This window comes from Ochotona princeps, chromosome X, assembly GCF_030435755.1.
Source record: "Ochotona princeps isolate mOchPri1 chromosome X, mOchPri1.hap1, whole genome shotgun sequence".
Classification (NCBI taxonomy): domain Eukaryota; kingdom Metazoa; phylum Chordata; class Mammalia; order Lagomorpha; family Ochotonidae; genus Ochotona; species Ochotona princeps.
In genome coordinates, this window is record NC_080865.1 from 81,097,909 (window position 1) to 81,110,824 (window position 12,916).

The following is a 12,916-nucleotide window of genomic DNA, read 5'->3' on the forward strand; positions in this document are numbered from 1 at the left end:
CTGTTTCAAAGAATGTGCACTTTTTATAGGAGTGGCCTCCAAGACAGCTGTTCCTTGAACAGAAGGCTGGGTTGGCCTAAGCAGGGGCACTTCAAACAGAAGACACCACCAGTCTTATTTATGCTTTGGCAAACCTGTATGTCAATGTTAGCAAGTTCAAACCTGTTTTGTTCACTAACTTGTATGAAAACTATTCATTTGTTCTCATTTTACATTTCTTTAGAGAAGCCACTTGCTAAAGTAATGTATAAAAAACACCGACTTGGGCCCAGCGGTGTGGCCTAGTGGCTAAAGTCCTCGCCTTGAACACACCGGGATCCCATATGGGCGCCGGTTCTAATCCCAGCAGCTCCACTTCCCATCCAGCTCTCTGCTTGTGGCCTGGGAAAGCAGTTGAGGACGGCCCAAAGCCTTTGGAACCCTGCACCTGCGTGGGAGACCCGGAAGAGGTTCCTGGCTCCTGGCTTTGGATCGGCACAGCACCGCCGTTGCGGTCACTTGGGGAATGAATCATCGGATGGAAGATATTTCTCTCTATCTCTCCTCCTCTGTGTATATCTGACTTTGTAATAAAAATAAATAAATCTTTAAAGAAAACAAACAAAAAAAACCCCACTGACTTGCATGAAAGATAAGGTCAGCAAACTATAGCTCACAGAGCTGGCCCCACTGCCTGCTGCCTGTATTTGTGACCCTTTCAATAAGAAAGGCTGTTTGTGTGTGTTTTATGTATATACATATATAATTATTTACTTATTATTTGGAAGGCAGTTACACAGACAAGACGCGCAGTGAGAGCTCCTCTATCTGCTGATTCACTTGCCACATGGCTGCAATGGCTGGAGCTAGGCAAGACAGAAGACAAGAGCTTCTTCCACATCTCAGGTAGGTGCAGGGCCCCAAGGACTGTTGTTTTTCTAGGCACACTAGCAGGGAGCTAGATTGGAAGTGGAATTTCCAATTCTCTAACTAGCACTCATATGGGTTGCTGGTGCAGCAGGACTTAGCTTGCTATGCCACAGTGCTAGCCCCAAGAATGATTATTTTTTAAAATCATTTTTATTGGAAAGGCAGATTATTTTTATTGGAAAGTCAGATATACAGAAAGGAGGAGAGACAGAGAGGAAGATCTTCCATCTGCTGATTCACTCCCCAAGTGGCAGCGCCTATCCAAAGCCACGAGCCTGGAGCTTCTCCTGGGTCTCCCACACGGGTGCAGGGTCCCAAGGCTTTGGGCCATCCTCAACTGCCTTCTCAGGCCCCAAGGAGGGAGCTGAATGGGAAGCAGGGCTGCAGGGATACTCACCATCGCCCATACGGGATCCCAGTGCATACAAGGTGAGGACTTTAGCCACTAGGCTACCATGCCGGGCCATGATTTAATGGTTGCAAAAATCAGAATAATTCAGGTTACATGAAACAATCTCATTTTCAGGTTTCAATATTCCTAAATAGTTCTGAAGGTACATTCCCACATTCAACCTTCGATGTATGATCTATGGCTGTTTTCATGCTATAGTAACAGTTCAGTGATTGTAGGGATCATAATGTCCTGCCAGTCCTAAACTATCAGCCAGCCCTCCCCTCAACAGAGGAAGCAATGTTATCAACATGAAGCGATTTTGTCCTTCAGAAGAGCTTTGGCCATCTTGGGAACATTCTGCGTTGTTACAACAGCAGGATGGGGAGAGTGGCATTGATATTTGGTGGACAGAGGCCAAGGACACCACACAGTTTTGTACAATGCACAGCACAGTCCCCACACAACGAAGAAGGATCTGGATCAAAATGACCATAATATAAAAGTTGAGAAACCCTAGATTAGCGAACCCTAAGGGGAATATTCTCTATCACAAGGAAAAACTCCATTCTTAAAGACAGAATTTCATTTATTGAATCCCCAGATGTTTAATTAGCTCAGGTAATCTTCACAATAATCCAGACAGGGAGTCATTAACAATCTCCTTTTCTAAAAGATTTTTGTTTTTGTTTTTTAACTACAACCCGTCCTAGAGCACACTGGCAGCATTTGTCTAGCTGCAGGAGCTTGTATTTTTCCAGAATACGTCAGCCCTTGTCTTCTGCCAGTGACGTCACAGGCGGGCACTGTCACGCACTGCTGCCCCCTCGTGTAAAAGGAGCGCAGAGGCAAGCCGACAGTTTTCTTTTGGAACCCACCTCAGGCCTTGTAAGCTTTGGTATGTGGAGGATTCACACCATTCTTCTTGCATTCAGCATCTGGCCGCAACGGAAAGGAAGCTGAGATAAGGAAAACTCACCTTGGCTTCAACCAGAATTATGAAAATGACCACTCACACTTGGCCGCTTTAACGCTTGGGGGTGGGGGGATGTCAGCTCGCAAGACCCACGACAAAAGCTACTGCTTCCTATCTACAGAATGTTTTTTGTATCATAGGGAAGTCACATTTATGGAAGTTGGGGGATGCTCACATCATAGGATTAAATGTGAGAAGGCCCGAAGTGTAGTTTTTTTTCCTTCCAAAATTAACTCATCTGAATAGTGTTCTGTAAGATCATCCCACTTCTTCCATCTATTCCCTTAGGACCTAGATGATAATTAGCTCAATGGATCTGCAAAGTCCATGCTAATAAAGGAAAAGTAGGGAATGTCCTGCTCACTCCAACCCCATGCCAGTGGTAATTCTAGGCCCAGATGGTGGAAGGGAAAGAAGCCAAAAAGATGTCAAGGGCTGCTGGTGTTTCCTTGAGCTCCTCCCACTGTGGACCCAAAGCCACCCACTTCTTCTAGGGCAGACCACCAGTGTGAGTCACATGACTCCATGATTTAAGATGAGAGCACAAAGTCATTTAGCCTTTCTTTGAATTTTATTGAAAATTAACATGGACATTAGAAAGGTATCAAGGTAAACAGTGCTGGTTCTGGGATGTTTCTCGTGGAGAATGAAAGCCCCAGAAGGGCGGTGACTGGTTTATACCTCTGAGCAAAAAGAACAAAGGAGAAGAAAGAAAAAAAAAACACAGGTTCTGGAAAAACATGCAAAGATGCTCTCTCAAGAAACAATGGACAGTGGAGTGGTGCTGATTGATGCTGGGAGGGCCATGTGGGAATGGGCACCCTCAACATGGTATTTTGATGCAAGTTAAACCAGTGAATTCAAGGTAAGGGCATCCACATCAAAGCTCTCCCTCCAGACCCGAGGCTGAGCAGAGACCTTGCTCTAAACCCCAACTGGTCCTAGAAGGTTGAATGGAGCAATTCTGCTCCCACTAGGCTTAAATCCCCTCTTCAACTCTTCCTTCTCCACCTGAATGCTAATGGATAGTTTTTCTCCTTGCTGGGGTTTACAGAAGATTCGTGAATGCTGAAGATGATATAAATGTCACTTGATTTCCTCTTCTATATTCAGAAATACTTAAAGAGTCAACAGAGATAGGCAACCCATCGAACCAGAGAATGGTTGTTTCAAAAGGAAAAAACACCTCAAACAAAAAACCTTGGGAACAACACTTGCACCCCCATAGCTGAGGTCTCCTGCCCCAGTCACTTACACTTGGGTGAGTGCTCCTGCAGTTGTCTCTGAGGATACATTTGGTCCATTTTCCAGTTCTGCCGGTTCCTGTCCTGCCTTGTTAGTTTAGGACAAGCCACTTCCATTGAAAATACCATGTAAGTCAGAAGAGAGCTTCTTGCCTGGACACAGGGAACGGGGACACTTGCCGAGGAGTGTGTGTATGTGCGCACAGTTTTGGGGGGAAGGGATCGGCTGCTTTCTGGTCTGAGACAATATGGAACCCTAACTCTTCTACAATGGCAGTCTTCTCCTTTAGACTTAGTGCAGCGGCTGAAGACAAGATTAAAAAAAGCTGGAAAGGGAGAGAGAAAGAGAAAGAAAACATGAAATTAGCCAGAGAAAAAGGCCGTTCACAGCAAGACAGGGCAGGGGAGTGGGCAGTGTGAAACAGTACAGGTTATACTTGGAGAAGACAGGCTAGACAGGCAGGGTCATAGATGGGCCATCACCGTGGCAGGGGTGGAGGGGGAGGGTGTGCTGTGTTGGGGGTGGGGGGTGAATGAGCGGAGGAGCTTTGAAGAACACCACATACTGGTTGAAAGCTTCTTGTTTTAATGAAAAACAAGCACATATTCACAGCTATATGGGAAGGTCAAAGGAATAAAACCGAAACCCAAATCAAAAGTGATCTGCACTGGGCAAGCAAACTTCTTGGCGTCAGGGGAAATAAAGGGTGTGTGTGTGTATGTACATCTCAAAGCCATTCCATTCCTTTCTAGGCAAAGGAAAGCACTGACCATTTTTAATGACTGGTTTGTTTCACCAGGAGTAAACAGAGAGCTTAGGACGCTCTTTTTTTAAAAAAGGCTGAGCTAAAAAAAGAAAAAAATCCTGTCTACATTTTAAAAAAAAAGCTACCCAATGGAATAAACGTTTTTAATTTTTTGAACAGCTTTGATCAGCCTTCTAAAGGCTGTGTTCACTTACCCATCTCCCCTGATTAATGATTGCCCAGGTATCTGTCCCATTGGCCCTGTTGAAACCTTGGAGCTAAGCTGCCCCCTCATGCCCGTTTGAGCAGCAGTGCTGGGTTAGGGAGCTGGCCAGGAGCCTTTGTCTTGCCCACCTTTACCCCATACACCACACCCCAGGGTGTGTTTCTATGGGGAGAAAACTTCAAGAATCCTATAATACTGCTTATGCGATTTCTCTGAATAGCAAAAGACTTTGCCATTTCACCGGGTAAAATGACATGGGATTTAGTTTGGTGTAGGGAACCAAACAGTAGGGGGACCTCAGGCAAGTGCCTTCACTTCTCCAGCTCTCAATTTGCTCTTGTGGACTAAGCAGCTTCTTTTTAGCCAGCTTCCTGACCAAAAATATCTCCCTCAATCTGAAATCTTGGCTTTGCTTCTCACAGATGCTATGGCTCCATCACTTTTGCGGTATTTAGAGCTTCTGCAGCCTCAAGTCATCTGTCCCTCAATCCAGACAAAGGGGGTTCTAGTGTGTCATGCAAATGTGACCCCAGGAGTAGTGATTACCTGCTGGTGGACATAAAAACAGCCAAGCTTCTCAAGGGGACTTGGTGGTCCCAGTTCCTGCATCTCTCAGAACTATTGGCTGAGTACCCAAGGGGTTTGTTTCTAGAACTAGGTATTGGCATTAATTTTCATGTGTTTACTTCCAAGCATATGGCTTGCTAAAGTGTACCACCCTAATTTGGATTTTCCCATAGAATTACTTATGTTTCTGCTTGCCTCTGGTCACTACTGATCTGTAAGTCACCAAACAACCACCTCTCAAAATTGCATTCTTGCTTTGCCAACAAGAAAAAAAGTGTGTGCATTTATTCGCTTTATACCCTTTTTTTGTTTATTTTTGGCTTCCTATGATTATTGTTGAAAAGAGAAAACTACTTCCCCTTTTCAAGAAGGCATGGACCTTTGGCATGGCCTGGTTTGCCTGTGTGATTTGAAAATAAGTGATCCCGAAAGAACAACTTTAATGGGGGTGGGGGGAGCGAGGAAGTCATGGTCAGTGCCAATGGGAGTACGAGGCAGGAACAAGTTGCAGAACTCAAAAAGAAGTGGGGCTTGGAGTACATGGCAGGAATGGGGAGCCCAGCTGCCTGGCACTCCAAAGGAAAGCTGTCAGTTAAACTAGGAATCTTGGCATAAAATGCTAAATGGAGTCCAGTCCAGCTGTAGCGGGGAATACTATTCAGTACACAGCCATGGATTACTGCAAAGGAAGGGCAGAGAGACTGCATGTTAGCCACAGATCATTGCCAGGTCCCCTCCAGCTCTCATCCTGTCACTGGCCAAACAGCAAAGGCCACTCAGCTCATGGCTATGCTGTGAGGACAGTGTGCTCTCTCAGTCTAAGGGTTTCCCAAAGCAACTACCAGATTAGACACGCTGGGGGAAATCTGGGCTGGAATTGTCTTGAAAATATGAAAACTGGAAATAAAGTTGAGGCCTTTCCAAGGCATAGCTCTTCTTTCTTCTGTCCAGCTGAGAGCCTCACCTCTGTTGTAACTGGGTGTGTGTGCAAAATGCATACTCAGCATCATCACTGCATAGACTAGAAGACTCATTTGCACAAACCCCAAACACCTGTGCCATGGTCCTGTTTGCCAGTTTATGACATAGGCTTCTCACCCCTGCGGTGGGGCCCCCTTTCAGGATGGGAAACACACGAGAGGACCTCCCAGGAGAATCCTGCAGGTCTATCACTGAAGACTCTAGACTGACAAGCATACTCATGTTTAGTCTTCTTTCCACCCTGTAGGCACCAAGGTTAGAGAGGGTGTGTGTCTGTGTGTGTCTGTGTGTGTGCGGCTGGGGGAAATGGATGCTTTTGTTCTCCAGCAATTGTGCTTTACAGGAAGGGCTTGGAATAAATAAATGTGGCCAATTTTGAACACGGCTTGAGCAGTTTCTTGGTGGTGAATGAAAAGCATCCAGGGCTGGGCGAAGTGGCCAGAAACAGAAGGCACCAAAAAGATCTTCTGGAGCCTTCTTTTGAGGAGGCTGTGGTTGTTGGGGGCATCTCCAAGCCATGGGACTGCAAAAGGCTTGACCAGGGGCCATATACTGTGCTTGTACTTTCAGTTTCAGGCAAAGGAAGAGGTGAGGGAGGCTCAGGTTGCATTTCCTGGGCGTGTTAAGGGAGGATTAGAGAGAGACAGAGAGAGGGAGGCCTTGGTTCTCTTTCAAAGGAAAGGGGTGTCTACAGGAAGCCCAAACTGAAAATGAAAAGAGGGATCGGGTTAATAAATGGATGGGTTAGTGTATTAGGATAAACAAGGTCAGACGGAAATTGCTTCAGTGATGACACCTAATGGACCAATTAGAACACAACTGAGTTAAATGGCTCTGGGTTGGTTTTTTTTGTTTGTTTTTTGTTTGGTTGTTTTTTTTTTTTTTTTTTTTTTTTTTTTTTTTTTTTTTTTGCCTAGGCTTTAGGGATATGTTTTCTCTCACATACTCATGCATGCCCTGAATGGTCACAGTGGTGGCATCAGCAAGCAAACTAATGATCACCAGAGAGCAAAATACTTGTGTCTCTCTTTAGCTCCTAGGTCCTGACTAGAACTACCCCCCACCGACACCTTGTGCAGGAATGTGCTCGGCAAATGCCCATTGGCCTCAGGCCCCTGGACAGAGTCCCAGGCACACAGCACTGCATTTCCTTATCCCAAACCGAAAACAGGAGAAGCTGAGTTTCCACCTCGGTTAGCTTTTGGAGCAGTCCTAGCCTGATGACTGCTATGCTCGGGCAAGGCCTGCCTGTGAAACATTGGGGGCGGGAGGAGGGATGGTTGCTGGGCCCTGGCCTAGTTACCCAGGCCAGTTACGCAAAACCTTGAAGCATGAAAATACCACCTACTACGTGTGTTCTCATAGCACTTTGCTCTTTCCCTTACTTAATCTTGCAACATAAACAGGACAAGCAGTGGCAGTCCCCATTTGACATATGAATAAACTGAGAAACACAGAAAATCTATCAATTTGTTTGTGGTCACAAAGAATCAAAGCCAAGGATACAACTGTTAATAATTAAGACTCTTTCCATCACCCCAGTGTCTCCAATAATTCCTTGGCTGTGGATCTGAGCCATTTTTGTTTAACCAAAAGAATATGTTCATCCCATTAAATGAAGACTAGGAGATACTTCGAGAGGGGGTAGAAACACAGGCGTATAATCAGCATGTGGGTATAGTTACTTTCACAAAGTGACTATACTCACACACATTAGTTCTCTTTCTTTTGTGAGCTGCCACTTACTGTAGGCACAGGATTCTGCGTTCTGGTTCCAGTACTGTCACAAACTACATTTTCTGACCCTTGCTAAGTCTCAGTTCTCCCTTCCTTCTCTACCAACTGGTATATCACATACAAAAAACTTTGAAAAGTAACAAATGCTAAATGAATGCACATCTCTTACTATTGTCTTAGTTTTTGGGGAAAGAGTAAACTAAAAAACACCCTGCATGGGTTGATGGTCTAGGCTTAAAGGAAAAGCTGGCATATTTCATGTGTGTATACTGTCTATGTGCTATGTAACCCCAAGGGTCAATAACTGCTGATAGACAGTCTTCCCCACTGTGTACTGCCACCAAAAGAATTTTTGTAGTGTTGCAGATCACCTACAATAGTGTGTCCTAAGTAATTTCCAAACCATACGTGTGGCAGGGTGGGGGTGGCTTTTCCCACAGATCCTGGCGAGCCAAGGCATCCTGTTGGATTGGGAACTGCCTCTATGGTCTGCTGGCTGGAGGAAAAGCCTATGCCAATCCACTTGCGGCTGGCCATTCCACCTGTTCACCAATAGCCTCTCATTTTGGTGGGTGGGGGAGAAGATGTATTTACTTACTTGTAAGGCAAAGTTAGAGAGAGAGGGATGGTGGGAGACAGAGACAAATCATCCATCTGCTGGTTCATTCTCCCCCACACCCCCTGGTTCATTCTTGCAATAGTCAAGAAGTATTAGGATGAAGCCAGGAATCAGAAGCTTGTTCCAGGTCTCCCACATGAGTGCAGGGACCTAAGGACTTGAGCCATCCTCCACAGCTTTTCTAGGCACTTTAGCAGCGAGCTGGATTGGAAGGGGAGCAGCCAGGACATGAACTGGCATTCATATGGGATGCTAGTATTGCAGGTGGTATCGTTAGCTGCTACACCACAACGCCCACCTTCCCCCCCCCGCCCCATTTATATATACAGTGTGGCTTTCATTACAGTTTGGCCAGAACTCATTTTAGGAATGGTCTCATTTTAGGAATGCTTTACTTGAGGAAATTTGAATGAAATTGTGCCAAGAAACATACATTGAAACCCAAATAAATTGCAATATAATTTACCAGAATACATGTTCCATTGTTTGCCCATTGAAAATGATGGTGGGAGGGGGAAGGCCAGTGGTATGGTACAGAGGGTAAAGCCCACTTGAAATATCTGCATTCCACATGAGCACAGGTTTCACTCCCAATCACTCTGCTTCTGATCCAGATCCCTACTAACATACCTGGGAAGGCAGTGTAAAATGGCCCAAGTGTTGGGCCACTGCCATCCATGTGGGAGGCCAGGATGGAGTTCCCGGATCAAGGCTTTGGCCTACCCCTGCACCTGGCTGTGGCCATAAAAAGAGTGAACCAGGAAATGGAAGATCTTTCTGTCTCAATCACTCTGCACTCTGCCTTTCAAATAAACATAATTTTAAGAAATGTTAGATCAAGGAAAAGAGGCATGGGCTGCACTTAGGCTGCATGTCAATTTTTAGGCACAAGGACTACAGCAGTGGATGGACACTCTAGGAGGTCATAGTCTTCCTAAATGGGAAGCTGCTACTCAATTCTTGTCAACTAGCAGGGACTCCAAGGACTGCCCTACGACCAGATAATCATTTCATTGTCCTTTCAGTATTGTTTCATTTGGCCCAATTTCATAGGTCTTGGGCTGCAGGAACCTCTCTGGGTTTCCCCTCAACATTGGCTTGAATGTCAGATGTTTCTCCAGCTGCCTCAAGCTTCCACTGTGAGAACTGCTGCCATCAGCTTGGTTGCTCGCTCGCCACAGGCTCTTCACTTATGTCATAGGTTATACCCAGGTGAGGCAGGAAAAGTCTTCTCAGTATTTTCTGCCTCCTAATCTCCGCAAACCAAACATAAAAGCTATTAGGGAGACAACTGGGGTATCTTTCCAACACTGGTTAGATGTTTTAGCTGAATGTTTTTGCCAATTTTGTAGGTATAATACTTGGATTGTGGGTGGTTTTTTTTTTTTTTTGAGTCATTAGCTCTTGGATCTACCCATGGAAGTATTCACAGATGACATTTTGTAGGTCTTGCTTTAGAGTACTTAAGGTCTTTGCACTAGATGGAACAGGATTGCCTGTGTGTTGATGAATAGCTGCAGGCTAGGCTGCAGGTACATCAGGCAGTATTGCACTCTCCTCTCATAGTAGGCTCGTGGTTGACAGTTTTATGATAAAGTTGAGAAAAACCACAATAAACCTAACAGGGTGCCATTAAAACCATTCATATTCCTTCTCCCTTTACCATTTGAGTATCATTGCTTTCAATCTCCCTATACATGATGTGAGCCAGAGACTGCTACCTTAACTTCTCACCAAAATTACCTGCCTAATGGTCCTAGTCAGAGGTTTTTCTGAAGCTAGTATTTATACAATTAAATGTAAGGGATTCTCTAAAATATCTGAGGTCTCTTCATTTTTTCCATATCTTTTATTATAGCTTTGGAGTGGGGGTACAGAGCCAAAGGAACTTTGAGAAACTCAGGTAGGAATCAGCCACCAAAGGGAAAATGAGAAAGAAACTAGTTCCTGTTGGCTCTGGACATTCCCAAATCTAGGGATCAATGTTGACTATAACACTGAAGGATGAAACTTGTGAACTCAACTCTTTTTCTTGGTGTTTCAGTTTAATTCCTTTTGAAAGTAAGGAATATGACTCTTAGGAAAACAACTGCCCAAGTGCAATCCTCAAATATCGATCACAAGATCTGCCTATGCTATCCAAATGTTTTAATAGCAAAAAACAAAACAAAACAAAACAAAATCTGTAACTCATATTCTCCCACCCCAACCTTATTTTAATCAAACAGGCAGGCATGCCACATAGGAGACCACACCAGACTATTTCTTAATATTGCAAGACACAAGAGGACACCAGCTAGCCCAGTGAAGTAGTTTCTTTTATGATTAGATCTGTGTGAAGGGGGTGTGTGATTGGGGAAGTTATGGTCTAGAAGTCACTGCCAGTTTTATTTAGAGTTAATAAAGCTTACCAGGACCCTGGGTCTCATGCAGCATGCAGCAAACAGCAGAGTTAACTGTAAAACAGTAAGAGCTGATGAAGATGGAGTGAGCATGAGGAGAAATCAAATATTATGAGTTGACACCAACAATGAAGGGTTAGAAGTCAAAGGAGATTGGGGTGGCAGGAAGGGGAAGAGGTTGGGGTGGGTTAACTGGGATCTCTGAACCACTGGCACTTTTCCTTAATCTCTTTAAGAACAGGCAAAGGAAAGTCAGAACACGTGACTCCATTAGATTCAAGCACCATATCAAGAACCATTTCTCCCACCATGTCTGCCTTGAACTGCCACTGTCACCACCACTGGGAACAGAGTGACATAGGCCAAATGACAGCGGTCTTCCAAGAGTTGGCCAGCTGTTCATGGGACTGTGTAAGAAGCCCACAGACTGTGGGGCCACTTACACAAATGGAAGGGTGGAAGAGGACTGGTTCTTTTGATAGGGCCCTTATCACTAATATGAGGTGCCATAGGCCGGCCAGGGTGTCACTCATCTCAGAACTGGAAAAACTTGCCACCGTCAACCCCAAATGCTACTGGAGCCTGGAGACAGGGATTTCTTATACAGGCAGATTTTGGTCTGAGCTGGGAGAAAGGCAGTCTGTTTGAAGCCATGGGTGGAAAACATGGTCTGAGAGGACTTTTTACTGAATATCTGAATAGGAAATATTTAAAGAGTTTGGTGCTAGTGCAGTATGAACAAACTACTCAATCCTCTAGTTGCTGTGAGCAGGCAGGAAAACTGCCCCAGGAACAGAGTTAACAAGTACATCAGGACTACAAAGGTAGCAGGTTAGACCTTCATGACAAATTCAGTTTTCTGATCTTAAAAATAGGAATCTATTCCTGCTGGTGCAACTAATACACCATGACAGATAAGTAAATATATGGTATGCCTAAAGAGACTGAATAAAGTTAGCTGAACTTTATTCAACTCATAATATTTTCAAAATGAATTAAATAATGAATTTGACATACAAGATATCTTTAAAAGGGTCATGGAAAATGCATATAATGGAAAAACTGCATGTATTATTTTAAAATTTTGTACCAAAATAAATTTATCTTTTAATTTCATTTTTCCACAATCTTTCTTTTCCATACACTTGTGTAGTGTGGAGGTTCAGTGACAAATATCTGGACTAACTGGTAAACATGTTTAAGTGACACTTTTCAATAAAGAATCATCAGTGTGCAAACATGAGTGCCTTCAAACACAAAATACTGTACTGTTATACCAAAGTCACTGAGTTATTCCTGAGTGACAAGTTAGGCACAGAGGAAAGCAAGATGATACTTCCTTCTAGAAAGTATCCCAGGAACAAGTGGCTACTAATAAAAGATCATGACCATGGACATCTCTCAGATCCCCTAAGATGTTTTAGTAGGGACCTTGTGACACACTCCATCTGGAAGCCTCACGAGTCATGCTGCTCAAGCAACAGCATTGCACATGGGGACTGCTGGAGGGCTTCTTGCTGTTGCATAGGCACCATCACTAGTGCTTTTCTTTTTTCTTTTTCTGGTTCTAAGATGGAGAGCAGGTAACGTCAGCAAGCAGAGGGCATGTGGTTGGGTCTCTCTACATGACCCACATGTGATGCGGTGGAATTCATGACACTTAGCCTTACCAAAGTACTGGGGGAGACAGAATGGTTTTGAAATCATTACTTGGACTGAGTGTGGGGCACACAGAGCACACTGGCATCTGAGGCTCCTCATTATGTTCTCAGTACCCCAGGCTGGGTACAATTAAGCATCCAGCAGGGAGATAGCAAAGGGCACAGGAACCCAAGGCCAGGCTGCATGTAGCCTTCAGCAGTGGGAGTTAAGTCCTGCTGCCTGCAGCTAGTGAGAGCTGAAGCGGCCTGAGGGTTGGACTGCACATAGAGAAGTGGACAGCAAGTCGGCCTGTAAGCCGCATCAGCTCCACTCTGAGGCAAGGGTGCGAGGGGAGAAAAAGGGTGACCAGGGCCTTCTACAAAAGCCCTCTCTCTTCCTGTACCCTCCATTTGCCCTGATTTTGGTTCCTCTCTTTCTTAGAACTTTGCTCTTCCTGCTGCTTCTTTTCTTTTACTC

At 44.7% G+C, this 12,916-nt stretch overlaps 1 protein-coding gene across 7 annotated transcripts in view; it reads right to left on the reverse strand.

Annotated features, from left to right (window-relative positions):
- Window positions 1–2,828: 2,828 nt before the first annotated feature.
- SEPTIN6 (septin 6) overlaps window positions 2,829–12,916 on the reverse strand; it is a 74,790-nt gene continuing 64,702 nt past the window's right edge. For 4 of the 7 annotated variants that reach the window (XM_058659116.1, XM_058659117.1, XM_058659118.1 and 1 more), the window contains 2 exons: window positions 10,808–10,869; window positions 4,740–5,738 (listed from right to left, as the gene is read on the reverse strand). In XM_058659116.1, coding sequence (XP_058515099.1) covers window positions 5,410–5,738; window positions 10,808–10,869 — 391 coding nt within the window. In that variant the 3' untranslated portion in view covers window positions 4,740–5,409. Of the gene's footprint in view, window positions 3,847–4,739; window positions 5,739–10,807; window positions 10,870–12,916 lie in introns of those variants that run through there. The other 3 variants (XM_058659121.1, XM_004587643.2, XM_058659119.1) reach the window with 3 other exon arrangements.